The 15,939-nt window shown below is 36.8% G+C and overlaps 1 protein-coding gene across 16 annotated transcripts in view; it reads left to right on the forward strand.

The window, feature by feature from the left end:
- Nucleotides 1-10,971, forward strand: part of COP1 (COP1 E3 ubiquitin ligase) — a 273,082-nt gene extending 262,111 nt beyond the window's left edge. For all 16 annotated transcript variants that reach the window (XM_514018.6, XM_009438784.3, XM_001153038.6 and 13 more), the window contains 2 exons: nt 8,556-8,600; nt 10,627-10,971. In XM_514018.6, the coding sequence (XP_514018.2) occupies nt 8,556-8,600; nt 10,627-10,644 (63 nt within the window). In that variant the 3' untranslated portion in view covers nt 10,645-10,971. The remainder of the gene's footprint in view (nt 1-8,555; nt 8,601-10,626) is intronic.
- The last annotated feature ends 4,968 nt before the right edge of the window (nt 10,972-15,939 follow it).

Below are 15,939 nucleotides of genomic sequence, written 5' to 3' on the forward strand. Positions count from 1 at the left end.
TGTGTGTGTGTGTGGTTTGTCTCTAAATGATTCATGCTTTTTATGGTACTATAAATGGTATTTTTTAAATTCTATTTGCTTATCATTTATTGTTAGTTTATGGAAGTGAACTGATTTTGGTATAATTGACTTTGTGTCTGATAATCTTGCTGAAGACAATTTATTTATTCTAGTGGCTTATTTTTAAGGTACATTAGGATTTTCCACATAGGCCATCATCTCTTTTGCAAATGAAGACAGTTTTCTTTTTTCAGATCCATATGCTTTTTCCTTTTCTTGACTGTCGCACTGGGTTGTACCTCTAATACAGTGTTGAATACAAATGGTGAGAGAAAGCATGTTCACCTTGTTCCTAGTCTGAGAGAGAAAGGGTTCAGTATTTCACCACTAAGTATGATGTTAGTTGTAAGTTTTTCATAGGTATTCCTTATCACCTTGAAGAAGTTCCTTTCTATTCTTAGTTTGCTGAAGGGATGATGAATGCTCTCAAGTGCATTTTCTGTGTTGTGATTACATTACTTTTTCTTTTTTTTTTTTTTTTTTTTTTTTTTGAGGCAGGGTCTCACTCCTGTCACCCAGGCGAGAGCACAGTGACACAATCACAGCTCACTACAGCCTTCCCAGGCTCAGGTGATTCTCCCACCTCAACCTTCTGGGTAGCTGGGACTACAGGTGCATGCCACCACACCCATCTAATTTTTTTGTGTTTTTGATAGAGGGGGTTTCGCCATATTGCCCAGGCTGGTCTCACACTCCTGGACTCAAGCAGTCCACCTGCCTTAGCTTCCCAGAGTGCTATCACAGGCATGAGCCACCCTACCTGGCCTTTTCTATTCTCTTTACGTAGTGAATTATATATATATTTTTTTAATGTTGAAAACCAATTTTAATATCTGGATGAATTCCATTTAGACATGATGCATTATTCTTTTTGTATATGACTGAATTATCTTTACTTGTATTTTGTTAAGGTTTTTTACATCTGTTTATAAAAGTAGTTGGTAATTTTATTTGTTTTTATAATGTCTTTCTCTGGTTTTGTTTGATTTACAAGCTGAGTTTGGAAATGTTCCTTAGTCTTCATTTTTAACAACTTTTTCTTTCTTCTGTCATAATTGGGAATTTGTATCTTTCATAGAATTTGTTCATTTCATTACCTGTCAGTTTTATTGACATACAATTGTTCATGTTTATTTTCTAATTATTCTTTTAATATCTATAGAATATCTAGTGATATCCCATAATTTATTACTGATATTGTTAACTTACATTTTCTTTTTGTTAAGGCGTATCAATTTTATTGATTTTTTTCAATGAATTAACTTTTCATTTTAATACTTTTTTACCTTTTTCTGGTTTTATTTTGATTTCTGCTCTTCATGACTGTCATTCTTGTACTTACGTCATGTGTAACTTGCTCTTTTCCTAGCTTCTTAAGGTGCAAGTTACTATATCATTAATGTTCAACCTTCCTGCTTTACTAATAAGTATTGGAAGCTATAACTTTCTAGGCATTGTTTTAGGTGCATTACACAAATTTTGATATGTTGCATTTTTATTATCTTTTAGTTCAAAATGGTTTCTCATTTCCATCCCTGGGTTATTTGGGAGTATATTTTTAAATTTGCAAATACTTGTGGATTTTTCCAGATTTCTTTTTGTTATTCTTTTCTACTTTAGTTCTGTTTCTTCAGAGAACATACTTGTATGATTTTAGCCCTTTAAATTTACTGTGATTTGTTTTATGGTCTGACACATCTTTGTTGGGGACTAGTACGCATGCATTTGAAAAGAATGTGTATTCTGTCATTTAAATAAAACTTTCTGTAAATGTCAGTTAGTTCAGTTTGGTTTTTATGCTATTGTTTAAGTCTTTTATATGGTTATTGATTTTCTCTCTACTTAGTCTTTGAATTATTGAAAGGTGACTGTTAAAAGTTCCAAACATGAGTCAATTTATTCTATTTAGTTTTGTCAGTTTTGGCTTTGTTTTAGATATATATGTATATAGGAGTTTTTTTTTTTTATATATATAAGTTGACCCTTATTTAATTATGAAATACCTGTCTTTATTGCTGGTCAAATTTCTTGTCCTGAAGTCTACTTTTTCTGATATAGCCATTCCAGCTTTCTTATGATTAATGTTTGCGTGGTGTATCTTATCTGTATTTTTGTTTAAAGTGTTTCCTTTTTTTATTTTTTTAAGACAGGGTCTCACTTTGTTGCTCAAGCTGATCTCAAACCCCTAGTCTCAAGCAATCCTCCCACCTCAGCCTCCCAAAGTGCTGGAATTACAGGCATGAGCCACCGCGCCCAGCCTAAAGTGTATTTCTTAGGGACAGCATAGAGTTGAATCTTGCTGTTTTATCCAGTCTTATAATCTCTGCCTTTTAATTATAATATTTAGACCCCTTATACTTAATTATCAATACAGTTGGTTTTATGTCTGTCATATTTTTTGTCTTCTCTAAGTTCCTATGTTCCTCATTTCCTTTCTTTTTTTTGAGTATTTTTATAATACTTTTTCTCCTTTACTAGCTTATTAGGTATATACTGTTTCTTGTATTTTTTAATGGTTTCTCTAAAGTTTATAATATGTTTAACTTTTTACAGTCTGTCTTCAGATTATATGATACCACTTTATAATGGAAGAATCTTATAACATTATACTTCTATTTTCCCCTTTTATTATTTGTGCTTTTGTTGTCATGTATATTTACTTGTGTTTGTGTTATAATCACCTTAAAGCTCTGTTATTATTTTTCCTTAAAATAGGAAATTATCTTTTAAAGAAACTTAAAAACAAGAAATCAAATATCTTTTATATTTATCTACCTAGTCACCATTTCTCACAATATTCATCCCTTATTTATTTATTGAGACAGAGTCTTGCTTTGTTTCCCAAGCTGGAGTGCAGTGGTGCAACCATAGCTCACTGCAGCCTCAAACTGCTGGGCTCAAGAGATCCTCCCGCTTCGGCCTCCGGAGTAGCTGGGACTAGAGGCATGCATGCATCACCATGCCTGGTTAATGTTTTTTTTTATTTTTAGTAGCAACAAGGTATTACTCTGTTGCCCAGACTGGTCTCAAACTCCTGACCTCAGATGATCCTTCTACCTCAGCCTCCCAAAGTGCTGGCATTGCAGGTGTGAGCTACCATGCCCACCTTATCCCTTCTTTAGATCAGAGTTTTCATGTAGTATAATATTCCTTCAGTCTGAAGAACTTCCTTTAACAATTTCTTACAGCGCAGGTCTGTTTGTGAAAAATTATCTCAGCTTTATTTTATCTGAAAATATCTTTATTTTGACTTTAATTTTGTGTGTCTCAATGGATGGCTTTCTTGTTTATCATCTTTTTTTTTTTTTTTTTTTTTTGAGATGAAATCTTGCTCTTGTCGCCCAGGATGGAGTGCAATGGTGCCATCTTGGCTCACTGCAACCTCTGCCTCGCAGGTTCAAGCAATTCTCCCACCTCAGCCTCCCGAGTAGCTGGGATTACAGGCGCCTGCCACCACGCCCAGCTAATTTTTGTATTTTTAGTAGAGATGGGGTTTCACCATGTTGGCCAGGCTGCTCTCAAACTCCTGACCTCAGGCGATCCGCCTGCCATGGCCTCCCAAAGTGCTGGGATTACAGGCATGAGCCACTGCGCCTGGCCTCTTGTTTATCATCTTAAAGATGCTGTCCTATTGTCTTCTGGCTTGCATTCTTGCTGATGGGAAATTGGTGATCTTTCTCTTTATGTAATGTGTCTTTGTTTCTTTGGCATTTCTACAGATTTTCTCTGTTTCTTGTCTTCAGCAGTGTAACTGTGGTGTGCCTTGATGTGGTGTTGTGCTTCTTTCTGCCAGAAATTGTTAAGCTTCTTAGATTTGTGGGTTTATAGTTTACAAATTTGAAACATTTTAGTCTTACGTTTTCATATATTTTTTTCTCTTCCTTCTTTGGGACTCCAATTATACATTTATTAGGTTGCATATTGTCCAATAGGTCACTGAGATGCTAATCTCTTTTTCCTCTCATGCTTTTTTCCTGTCTGCTTCAGTTGTAATTTTGGAGGTGTTACCAAATTTTTTGATGTTTTATTCTTCACTTGTCTCATCTGTTGATATGTCCATCTCCTTACCTGCTTTGTGGTCCAGAAATTGCCTCTCAGTAGAAAACCAGGGTGATTATAGGACTCACTTCATTTGTTTCTTTTCTCTCAAAGATCACAGTCCTGTACTGCCTGTGGTCCAGTGGTATCTTACATATTTTTTTCAGTTTTCTAGTTGTATATGGTAGGAAAACAAATTTAGTCTGTTCACTCTGTTATGGCCAAAAATGGAAGTTTTTTTTTTTATATATATATTCACGTATCTTATATTTAAATACATTGTATATACTTATACCTATACTAAAATTAATTTACATTTAAAATCAGTTACATCTATCTCTATGAATAAATCCACCAGTTGCTGAGTGAATAACTGTTCATTTCTCAACTTGTCAGGATTTTATTTTATTATATTTTATATATTTATTTATTTATTTTTGAGATGGAGTTTTGCTCTTGTTGGCCGGGCTGTAGTGCAGTGGCGTGATCTTGGCTCACCATAGCCTCCACCTCCCGGGTTCAGGTGATTCTCCTGTCTCAGCCTCCCAAGTAGCTGGGATTACAGGCATGTGCCACCACGCCCGGCTAATTTTTTTTGTATTTTTAGTAGAGACGGGGTTTCTCCATGTTGGTCAGGCTGGTCTCAAACTCCCGACCTCAGGTGATCCGCCTGCCTTGGCCTCCCAAAGTGCTGGGATTACAGGTGTGACCCACAGCGCCATCCAGAATTTTAATATATTGTCTATAATGACCCTTTTTAAGCAAGTCAATAAAGATAAAACTATTTTAGTAGATGCAGGTTTTCTTCACTAGCCTACGTGTGCTACTAAAAATGTTTTGGTATAAGTTAGTGTAGCATCACTGACTTAAGCAAGTTGGTGCATGTTTATATGTCTTCTGTTTTTATAAAAGACTTGCTAATTTTTCTGTTGTCTTTTCTTAGTCTCTTCATAGTCAGAAAAAAATATTGGGTATTTTATTAGCTTAGCCTTGAGGAGAGTTCTGCAGTAAAACTGCCGGTTTCCAAAAAAGAGGGAGAAAATAATAAGAATTACTGACTCGCACTTTTATTTTATTTAGCAAGTAAAAAATAACCTGTTGAGCTAGAACTTATTTATAGTAGGCCCTAGCAGACCACAGCTACAACTAGGAATTACCAGTCATCCAAAATACAATCAAGAATCATTAAAAACTTACATTAATAACTTTGTACATACCACTTCCACATCTCTATGCTAGAAGTAAAATATCTGGTTTTATTTTTCTGTTGCATGCAAAAAAAAAATAATTTATCTTAAGCCAATATCTAGCTATCTGATAGTTTAATCCTAAATAACTTTTTTGTAATCATACTACCTTTGGGGAGAGAGGATGTACTGAGATATGAAGCCATTATTTTTCTTTCATTAAATTTCAGTCCTAAAAGACCATTCAAACTGGCATTCAATTCGTATGTTGACTTTTTTTTTTAACACATAAAGTATTTATCTGTTTCTGCAGGAAATAGTGTTAAGAGTTAACCCTTGGATAGCATCTAATATGACATCATATATTAATGCCATAGTAATCCTGAGGTTACAATAAGACAGTGTTTATTCATGTTGGATAGTTATCAGATGTCCTTCTTGGGTTTAGAGTGGTAATTGTACATATTTTAAACTCCTCTTGTGTGGTAATCCAACTAGATTATCTTATTTATATTGGGACTAATTTTTCATACTGTAAGATAATATATTACAATTTTCCTAGTTTTGCTCCCATCAGAAGTCAGAAGTTTTAATTATGTAATTTATAATCCCTGTAACTGCCAGAAGTAGACTCCCTGCTTATCCCCAAGTGAATCCTCATCTTCACCAGGTCTCTGCATTCCTTCTCTATATTAAAAGGTGACTAGACCCAAAATGGCAGAAGGAGATGGAGCTTTCGGCTTTAAATTTTTCATTGTCTTGTCATTATTTGTTCTCATAGCAAAGGGAGCAGTTCATGATGGCTGCAGCATTTAGTGGTGGTGGCTCTTGGCAGTAGCTTTCTTGCAGACCAGAGTCTGTCCCCTCCTTGAATGGCAACTAGGTTGATCAGTGAGATTTTCAACTGCTTTTCTGGATGATGTTTACAGGAGAATTATTTCTGGGTCACCAGTGGCAGTTCTGATACCATACAACTTGTTTAAAATTCCTGCTAGAAAGAAATCCATATTGCACCACACAGTACCTCTTTCTGCTGTTTTCTGAGGCCAGCATAGAAATGCTGTCTCTTAACCAACTCAGGGTAAGTTATTATATTCCTAAAGGACATCCAGAACCTACTCCAACCACTTTCTACATTCAGGTCACTAAAAGAGTAAATAAATCCCAAATTCATCTTCCTTTCCCCTCACCCCAACCCCCCACCCCGAATATGGAAGTGTTGATTCTGTATACCTCAAGTCCCAGAAATAGCCCATAATATTCCAAAGTTAATTCTAATAGTGAGTATTGTATTACCCATGTTCCTTTTTTTTTTTTTTTTTTTTTTTTTTTTTTTTTTTTTTTTTGAGGCAGAGCCTTGCTGGAGTCTCTCCAGCCAGGCTGGAGTGCAGTGGTGCAATCTTTGCTCACTGCAACCTCTGCCTCCCAGGTTCAAGCAATTCCCCTGCCTCAGCCTCCTGCCTAGCTGGCACTACAGGCACACGCCACCACGCCAAGCTAATTTTTTGTATTTTAGTAGAGACAGGATTACACCATATTAGCCAGGATGGTCTCGATCTTCTGACCTCATGATCTGCCCACCTCTGCCTCCCAAAGTGCTGGGATTACAGGTGTGAGCCACTGCGCCCAGCCCCCATGTTACTATTTTTAAGAACATTTGCTAATTTAAGGAAAATCCTCAGCTAGGAAAAGATCAACAATTCCCATGCCCACGTGTCTTTATTTCTTCTTGATACACCTATAATCTTTGATGCTGCTGACTAATTCCAAGGAGTATTCTGATTCCATTAAAAATTCTGGAATAGTGGAAGACATTATTATTTTCTTGTATGCCATTAGTAACAAGATGCACATTTCTGAAGAGCAGCTTTATTAGAAATGAAAGGGAAAATTTTAAAATGGAAATGTATGAGTTTGTAAAGCGCAACTTGCATATGTCAAAGAAACTAAAGTTTAACTCAGCTTAGCTGAAGTAACTTTTCTAACATACAAGCCAAGAGTTTTCTTTGTTCTTATTATTGCTTTGTCATGAAGCCTGAAGGATATTTAGGTAGATCCTATCCTACATTCAAATTAGACCACTTTATCTGTTTCTCATAGCTGTTATTTGGACTTCGTTTTTCTCTCTGCCACCTGGCCTGACCTCTATGGCATTTTAAGTCTGTTTACCACCTCTTAGCTGCCTACCATGGAAAGCAAAAGACTCCAACACATCCAAGTTCCAGAGCCCTTTAGATGCCCAGTTTCCTACAGGAGGCATGTCTCCATTCTTCCTACTTTCTGAGATTCTCTCTAGTAAACTCAGTCATGTCCATTTCTTTTCCCACTCTTCCTACTTTCCAGAGAAATGTTTTTTCCTTGGCTTAGAATAGAAAAATACTTCACCACATATATTCTCATCCAAGTAATTACCAAGGTTATTAAAAATGCATGTGCTGAATGATAGAATAATTAAAAAGAAAGATAGTCCTTTTTCCCAAATGAATATTCACATTTTCTTGTTTTCCTAATACCAAATGTCCATCCATAGAGATTTGTGCCAAGGATGTTGGCAGGTTTTACATCAATTACTGGTATTTTATGAGAGAAAATGAATGAAGAAGGAGTGTTCTGGGAAAGCGATTATTCACTTTGTTTTTCTCAACTTACTCTTTTTTTCATTTTATTTCAGTCTTTGTTTCTTTTGGCTTTTCTTCCATTGACAATCTTTTTCCCTTTTATTTTTGTTTACATTCAAAAGTGTCCTACTCTGCTTCTAACTTTATTCTTTTAATTAAAACTTACACTTCAAAATATGGGATCTTAAGTTTAAAATATAGTTAAAAACATGTTAAAATTGTCTCTTCGACTGGGCACAGTGGCTCACGCCTGTAATCCCAGCACTTTGGGAGGCCAAGGTGGGCAGATCACCTGAGGTTGGGAGTTCGAGACCACCCTGACCAACATGGAGAATCCCCGTCTCTACTAAAAATACAAAAATTACCTGGGCTGGTGGCGCGTGCCTGTAATCCCAGCTACTCGGGAGGCTGAGGCAGGAGAATCGCTTGAACCCAGGAAGTGGAGGTTGTGGTGAGCCAAGATCGCGCCATTGCACTCCAGCCTGGGCAACAGAGCAAGACTCCGTCTCAAAAAAAAAAAATTGTATCTTCATATTAGATTCAATTGTCTTAGGAATTGAAGTGAAGAAAGAAGGATGAAGAGGAAATTATCTCTTGGATTGCTCTCCAGGAAATCCTTCTCTATACTTTAAAAGCTCTTGTTCTTTTCTAGGAGTCCAATGTGCTGATTGCTGCTAACAGTCAGGGTACAATTAAGGTAAGCTATTTACTATATCTCCATTTTAAACTCAGGCCCGTTTTTAGACTGAAACAGGATTATGGAAATACACCATTGTACTGAGCCTTAGAGATCATCCCAAATCATGGGTCTGTGTCTCCTTACAAATGGCTTGATTTAAGGGAAAAGAATAGGTAGCTTGCATCTGTGGAGAAGATGATAGTGCTTATTGAGGTTGTATGGATGCTGGATGGATTAATAGATGGTCAGTTTGAAAAACAGATAAAGACTAGTGAACATTCACTGTGGGCTAAGCACAGTTTAGCTTCTGTTATGCCAGTACAACTATCCCACAGGGCTTTCAGTAGATAGAGCCCAAAATACAGCAGGAGATGCAAGATATAGCAGAAGATGCTTAGACATCACCAGATTTAAACATATCTTGGTCTTATTTTATTCTCTTCCTCATGGTTCTCTTTCTTCTGTCCCCTAAGAAGTAGGTTTTTCCTCAGTTGTCAAAGGGGAAAAAAAGTTATTTTAGTGTTCAGTTGAAAATTGATAGGTGTGATTCAAGGAAGCCTAGCCATAAAAAAAGGAAAGAAAATTGATTGATGCATATATAGCACTTGTACATGATACATTGGATAAATAAATCCTGAGATAAGCAGTGAACTTTCTAAACAAAACACCATTTTGGTGGAGTACGTGTTTCTGAGAGTACCTGTTTTTTCCACATATTCTCTGCTGATTTGGTAGAAATATTGAAAGTTTTTTTTAACATAACGTGTGTGTTTCTCCTGCCACTTAGCATTAATTTTGCCATAGCTTCCTTAGACTCATCATAAGTGGAGAATAATCCATCAGCCAAGGCAGCAAATCCTAGCCTAAACATTCTACAGAGGTGAAATGAGCAAACTTAACGCAGAAGAACTGCACTAATTTACATGGTAGTCTCCTTTTTTAGGCAGCCAGTTTCTCTGTTTGAAAAGCCTCTTTAGAGAACCACTGAGAGCTTAAATGAAAACGAGGTTTTTTAACTGATCAGTGTTTGTTATGTTCTGGAAGCCTCAAGCAAGATGGTAGGAGGTCTTGGAATATCTGATTTAAGTGGCTTTCTATACTCTCTTAGTCTCTCTCTTACTCTCATGTCAAGTCATGAATTGAAAAGCTACACCTTACTCTTCAAAAAGTTTATCCTTTACACCAATTGGGATTGCCAGCATACCTACAAGAGCTCAAAACTACATAGGTTCTCATAGGATCCCACTGACAAATCTAAGATTTTGTTCAGCATCATTGACTTCTTATGTTAAGTAGCCTAGTTACCTAATATAAAGACAAAAGCATTATGGAAGCACGTATATTAGTCAAGCCTTAGATGAGCAGCAGGGGAAAGGTTGCACGTTTAAATATTTGCTACTTAGTGAGTGTTGTAGTGTCCATCTAATGTAATTCTTTTTGACAGTGTCTCATAACTATCCTCCTGTTCCGTGATCTTTCTTAGCCATTTGCTTCCTCTTAGTTTTAGCAGTATCACAACTTACTTTTTTATGACAGTATACTACTTTAATTCTAAAAATACAAAGTATCTGGACGCGAGATGATTGGCTAGAAATGGATGAAGCAGCAGGAAAGAGCAAGACTTTAGGTCCTGTAACCTTGATCATTATAAACAGTGTTTATTGATGAAAGAAGAAAACAGATTAAAATCCTAAACAAGGATACTTAAAACTTTCATAAGAATGTGGAAAGATTCCAACATATATTCCAAAAATGTATTTGTGCTATGCATTAGCCAATTTATTTTTCCATGTGTTTTATGTAGTTTACCTTGAAGGCTCCCAAGTTAACTGTGGAGATAGCTCATCTGAAAGAGTTCATGCAGCTGTTAAGCTGCAGGTCAAAAAGGATTAATGTCCAATCCATTCAAATTCTTTGGCATTTTCCCAGTTGGGAAACGTTTTTTAAATTTGCTTTTCTATTGGTAAATATAGTAAAGAGTCATTAAATTCCTTTTATATCTTAAATGATTTTATTAAATGTATCCTTTTTTCCCCCCAATTAGGTGCTAGAATTGGTATGAAGGGTTAACTCAAGTCAAATTGTACTTGATCCTGCTGAAATACATCTGCAGCTGACAATGAGAGAAGAAACAGAAAATGTCATGTGATGTCTCTCCCCAAAGTCATCATGGGTTTTGGATTTGTTTTGAATATTTTTTTCTTTTTTTCTTTTCCCTCCTTTATGACCTTTGGGACATTGGGAATACCCAGCCAACTCTCCACCATCAATGTAACTCCATGGACATTGCTGCTCTTGGTGGTGTTGTTATGTAATTTTTGTGATAGGGAAACAAATTCTTTTGAATAAAAATAAATAACAAAAAAAAATAAAAGTTTATTGAGCCACGGTTGAGCTTGGAAAGTTTTTGTCAAATGCAGCAAGAGATAACTCTTTTTAAGAAGTAGCATATGTGAACTGTAATGTAACAGTGAATAATTTGTAAAGTTCGTATTTCCCAACCTCTTTGGGAATTACGCATATCAATGTAAACAAAATATAAAGTACATAGATTTCTGCCAGTGAATTTACTGTTTACGGTAGGTAGAAAGATTACTTTATAAAATTCTTTCTTCATTCTCTGACCAGATTTATATCATCAGCAAGTACCATGTTGTCCAGTCTCTCTGAATCTGGCTAAGATCTAAAATTTTGATCTATTGAGACCACATTTAAACAGAAAGAGAATGTTAGTCTCTGACAGCTAGCTCTGTCTTTGCCTTTGAAATGTTACATAAACATACCATAAGCCCTAAATGTATACCAAACCAACTAGTCCATTGCTTTTAGTACCATCCTAGGCTGAGTAATGTCTTGGAGCAGGAGTCAGCAAACTTTTTCTGTAAAGGGCCGGATATATTTTTGGTTTTGCAGGTTATATGGTCAGTGGCACAACTATTCAGTTTGGCCAGTATAGCAGGAAAGCAGCCACAGACACATGTGAACAAATGTGCATGGCTGGGAAGTAGGCAGAGGGTCAGATTTGGCCCACAGACTATAGTTCAACAGCCCTTAACTTAGAGGAAAAGGATTTAAAGCCCTGTTATCCAAATTTCTAAGCCATATGGTCACTTAGATTATCTAGTTGGTTTTTATAAATTATTTTCAAATTGTAAAAGGAAAGAAGACCAGCAAGTCAAGCAAAAGTAATGTAAAGAGTTGCTTTAAAAGTTATAAACAAGGCCAGGCGCGGTGGCTCACGCCTGTAATCCCAACACTTTGGGAGGCCGAGGCGGGCAGATCACGAGGTGGGAGATCGAGACCATCCTGGCTAACATGGTGAAACCCTGTCCTTACTAAAAATACAAAAAAAAAAAAAATTAGCCAGGCGTGGTGGCGGCACCTGTAGTCCCACCTACTCGGGAGGGTGAGGCAGGAGAGTGGTGTGAACCTGGGAGGCAGAGCTTGCAGTGAGCCGAGATAATGCCATTGCACTCCAGCCTGGGCAACAGAGCAAGACTGTGTCTCAAAAAAAAAAAAAAAAAAAAGTTATAAACATACTTATACACCACACATTTTATAAAAATAAACACTTGAATAATAATATAATAATAAACACTTGGTTGAATAAAGATAATGCACGATGAAGGTAATCAGAATATCCCAATGTATTCTTCCACTCAAGATTACTGAAACCTGTTACAGGTTCACATCTTCTTATCTGAAATACTTGGGGCCAAATGTATCATAGAACTTAGAAATTTTCAAGTATGGCCGGGCACGGTGGCTCATGCCTGTTAATCCCAGTGCTTTGGGAGGCCAAGGCAGGTGGATCACTTGAGGTCAGGAGTTTGAGACCAGCCTGGCCAACATAGTGAAACCCCATCTCTACTAAATATACAAAAATTAGCCAAGCATGGTGGCGGGCGCCTGTAATCCCAGCTACTTGGGAGGCTGAGATGGGAGAATCACTTGTGCCCAGGAAGCAGAGGTTTCAGTGAGCCAAGATTGCACCACTGTACTCCAGCCTGGGCAACAAAGACTACACAAGTATTAGAAAACTAATAGAGTATATATACTGAATATTATGTAACAACCTCTAACAGAGTCTAGAGCAGTAGTCCCTAATCAAACACATTAATACTTCTGTAGCAGAATGCATAAATGTTCACATTACATGGGGTTAATTAACCAAAAACAGTTTTGTATCAGTGCAAGATCTGGTTTTACCACCAAACCAGTTCCTCAAAGTCAGGTGAATCTTTTTTTTTTTTTTTTTTTTTTTTTTTTTAGTTTTTTTTAGTTTTTTTTTCATTTTCAGATCAAGAGCAGTGTATCTTGGTTCTGTGAGTTAAGACCTGATAAACTTTTAGACTCAATTCTGAGAGGAAAAGCTAGTATCATTCAAAAATTACAGGTCACCAACCAGAACAATATTAGTTGAACATTGTTTCCAAGATTAATAAAGGACCTTTTGCAAAGATGTAGAAAGAATATTCAAATATAGAAAATCCTCCAAATACGAAGCAGAGAGTTAATGCCTCCTGAATGCATTTAAGTAGAAGCATATTATTGTGCTTATTTTATTTGGTCTTTTTAAATGTTTATTTCTAACCGTCTACATTTTGGGGCCATTTAATTTCTATATGTTTGTAAGAATACAATAAGGTACATTTAGTTATCAAAGGAATTTCGTTTTTAAAGAAGGCAGTGCTTCAAGTTTTTTTCTAATTTTTTCTTATAAATACCATTTTTAAATTTGAGATCATCTCTGTGAGATGTCAAGATCAAACTAATATTACTGTTCCTTGCAAAAATAACATACTATTAAATAACTTAAAGGTAATATACATTTTAACACCAAAAAACTCCTCACTCAACGGTATGGCTTGTCAAAATGTTCCAATTTAATCTTTACTTAAGTGGACTTGTAGGGGTTTCTCAGACATTAAGAGGGAACACTTTTTTTCTTTTTTAAATAGAGATGGGGTCTCTCTCTGTTGCCCGGGCTGATCTTGAACTCCTGTCCTCAAGGAGTCCTCCTGCCTCAGCCTCCCAAAGTGGTGGGATTACAGGTGCAAACCACCATGCCAGCCCAAGCTTGAAGAATTTTTTTTGAGACAGGTTCTCGCACTGTTACCTGGGCTGCAGTGCAGTGGTAACAGTCATACCTCCCTGCTCATAAACTCCTTGGGGCTCAAGCAGTCCTTCTGCCTTACCCTTCCAAGTACCTGAGACCACAATTTATTTTTGTAGAGACAGGGTCTCACTATGTTGCCTATGCTGGTCTGCAACTCCTTGGCCTCCGTAAGTACTGTACTTGCACCCAGCCAAGATTGGAGAATTTTATACAGTTCTTACAAGAAGACTGAACTATTAAATATCAAAAAACATATGGGACTGTGCTACAACTTCAGAAAGATTAGCCTGAACAATGAAGAGAGAAGTATAGGCTGAATTGAAAGAAATGGAGGAGCCTAGTACAATGAGCCTTCTAGAACATAACTGAGAATTTGAATTTGGTCATAAAAGCATTAAAGGGAGGGGCTAAAGGGGATGGTATAATCTGATTTATGGTGAATGGATAGATGGGGGCAAGAGTGCAGTTAGGAAGGTGATCAGTCAAGAGTTTATGGAGACTTGGAGTGAGGTTGCAGCATTATCCAACCTAAAAGCTTGTTTCAGCTATAGAGTTCACCACAATCTTAATTCTTAATCTTGGAAGATTCTGAATTTTTAAAGTCATTGTCTTATAAGTTGTGAACAACAAAGAGTGTAACTCAGCAAATTTATTTCTTCGGTGGTTATACAATCTTCAGCCAGCAGTAAGTCACTTGGGAAACTCATGACCAAAATGTTCATGAGCTATTCTGGGGGACCAGTTCTCTAAGTCAGCAGACCTAGAAATTCTCCAGCCCTGGTCCTAAATATAAGAGTAATTAGTCATTGCCTTTAATACAATTATGCAGATAAAACTGGGGTTATTAGAAGTCTGCATACTTAGAAATGAAACATTAGGAGGTGCTACCTCAGATCTTGAGCCTGTTATGTTACATGGCTAACATTAAAACTTTACCGACAGTAGAAATTTGTTGTTCCTCTCAGAGCAGTTAGCTAACAAATCCACATGTGGCTTCTGGTTAATGTATTAGGCATTTCTGGACTGTTGGACTGAAGAGAAAATCATAGTGATATTCTAGACATATTTGTTGAGCTCCCCCTTTGTGCAGGGAACTATGTACTATGTACTAAGAATAGATATAAATAAGATTTGATCCCTACCCTCAAGAAGCTTATTGTTCAGTGGGAGAAGCAGATAAGTATACTGGGTGTAAGTACCATAATACACAAAATCTTTAGGTATATGCAGGAAAAACATAGAGTAGTGGGAGATTAAGGACTAGTAGAGGCAGTTTTCAGGATTTTTTTTTTTGTGAGAATTAAGCTATAAGAGGCAAAGGAACATCTAAGCCCAATGGAAGCAAATTTTTAAAGTATGAGTAGCTCCCATGGCCAAAACTGGAACAATTTGAACAACGAAATGAAGTAACATGGAATTATAACCCAAAGTATAAAATAAATATGTGAATCCATGTTGATATAAACAAATGATTGAATAAATATATAGAGAAGAGACAAATTTTCCATGAAGAATTCCAAATAATTTATGTAGGTAAATCAAAGAGATGGAGCATAACTTTCCACTCCAGTATGGTCTCTGCTTATTGACTTCCCTCCCAAAGAGTACAATATGGAAAAGGAGAAAAAAAGAGTCAATTTAAAATTGAGAAGCCTTACAAAGACTACCTTGGCCAGGTGATCAAGGTCAACATCCAAAGTGGTAAGTCATGTTGATAGTATATACTGTTGATAAGATGCAATGAAAAATGGCATTTTAACTCTGATCTTTCTTCCAAAAATAACCACATAACCCCAGCCTGAGAAAAACACCAGATGAATCCCTGTTGAGAGACAACCTACTATAGCAGGGGTCTCCAACCCCCAGGCTGCAGACTGGTACCAGTCCGTGGCCTGTTAGGAACCAGGCCGAACAGCAGGAGGTGAGTGGTGGGTAAGTGAGCATCACTGCCTGAGCTCTGCCGCCTGTCAGATCAGTGGCGGCATTAGATTCTCATAGGAGTATAGTCCCTATTGTGAACTGCACATGCGAGGGATCTAGGTTGCATGCTTTTTATGAGTATCTAATGCCTGATGAACTTACATGGAAGGAACAGTTTCATTCCCAAACCACTACCCCACCTCTGATTGTTTCAGCTAATAGAGTTCTCCACAGTTAATCTTGGAAGATTCTTAATTTTTAAAGTCATTATTGAGTTTCCATAGACGTCTGGTCTATGGAAAAACTGTCTTCCACGAA

Source organism: Pan troglodytes, chromosome 1 (genome assembly GCF_028858775.2).
Source record: "Pan troglodytes isolate AG18354 chromosome 1, NHGRI_mPanTro3-v2.0_pri, whole genome shotgun sequence".
NCBI lineage: Eukaryota > Metazoa > Chordata > Mammalia > Primates > Hominidae > Pan > Pan troglodytes.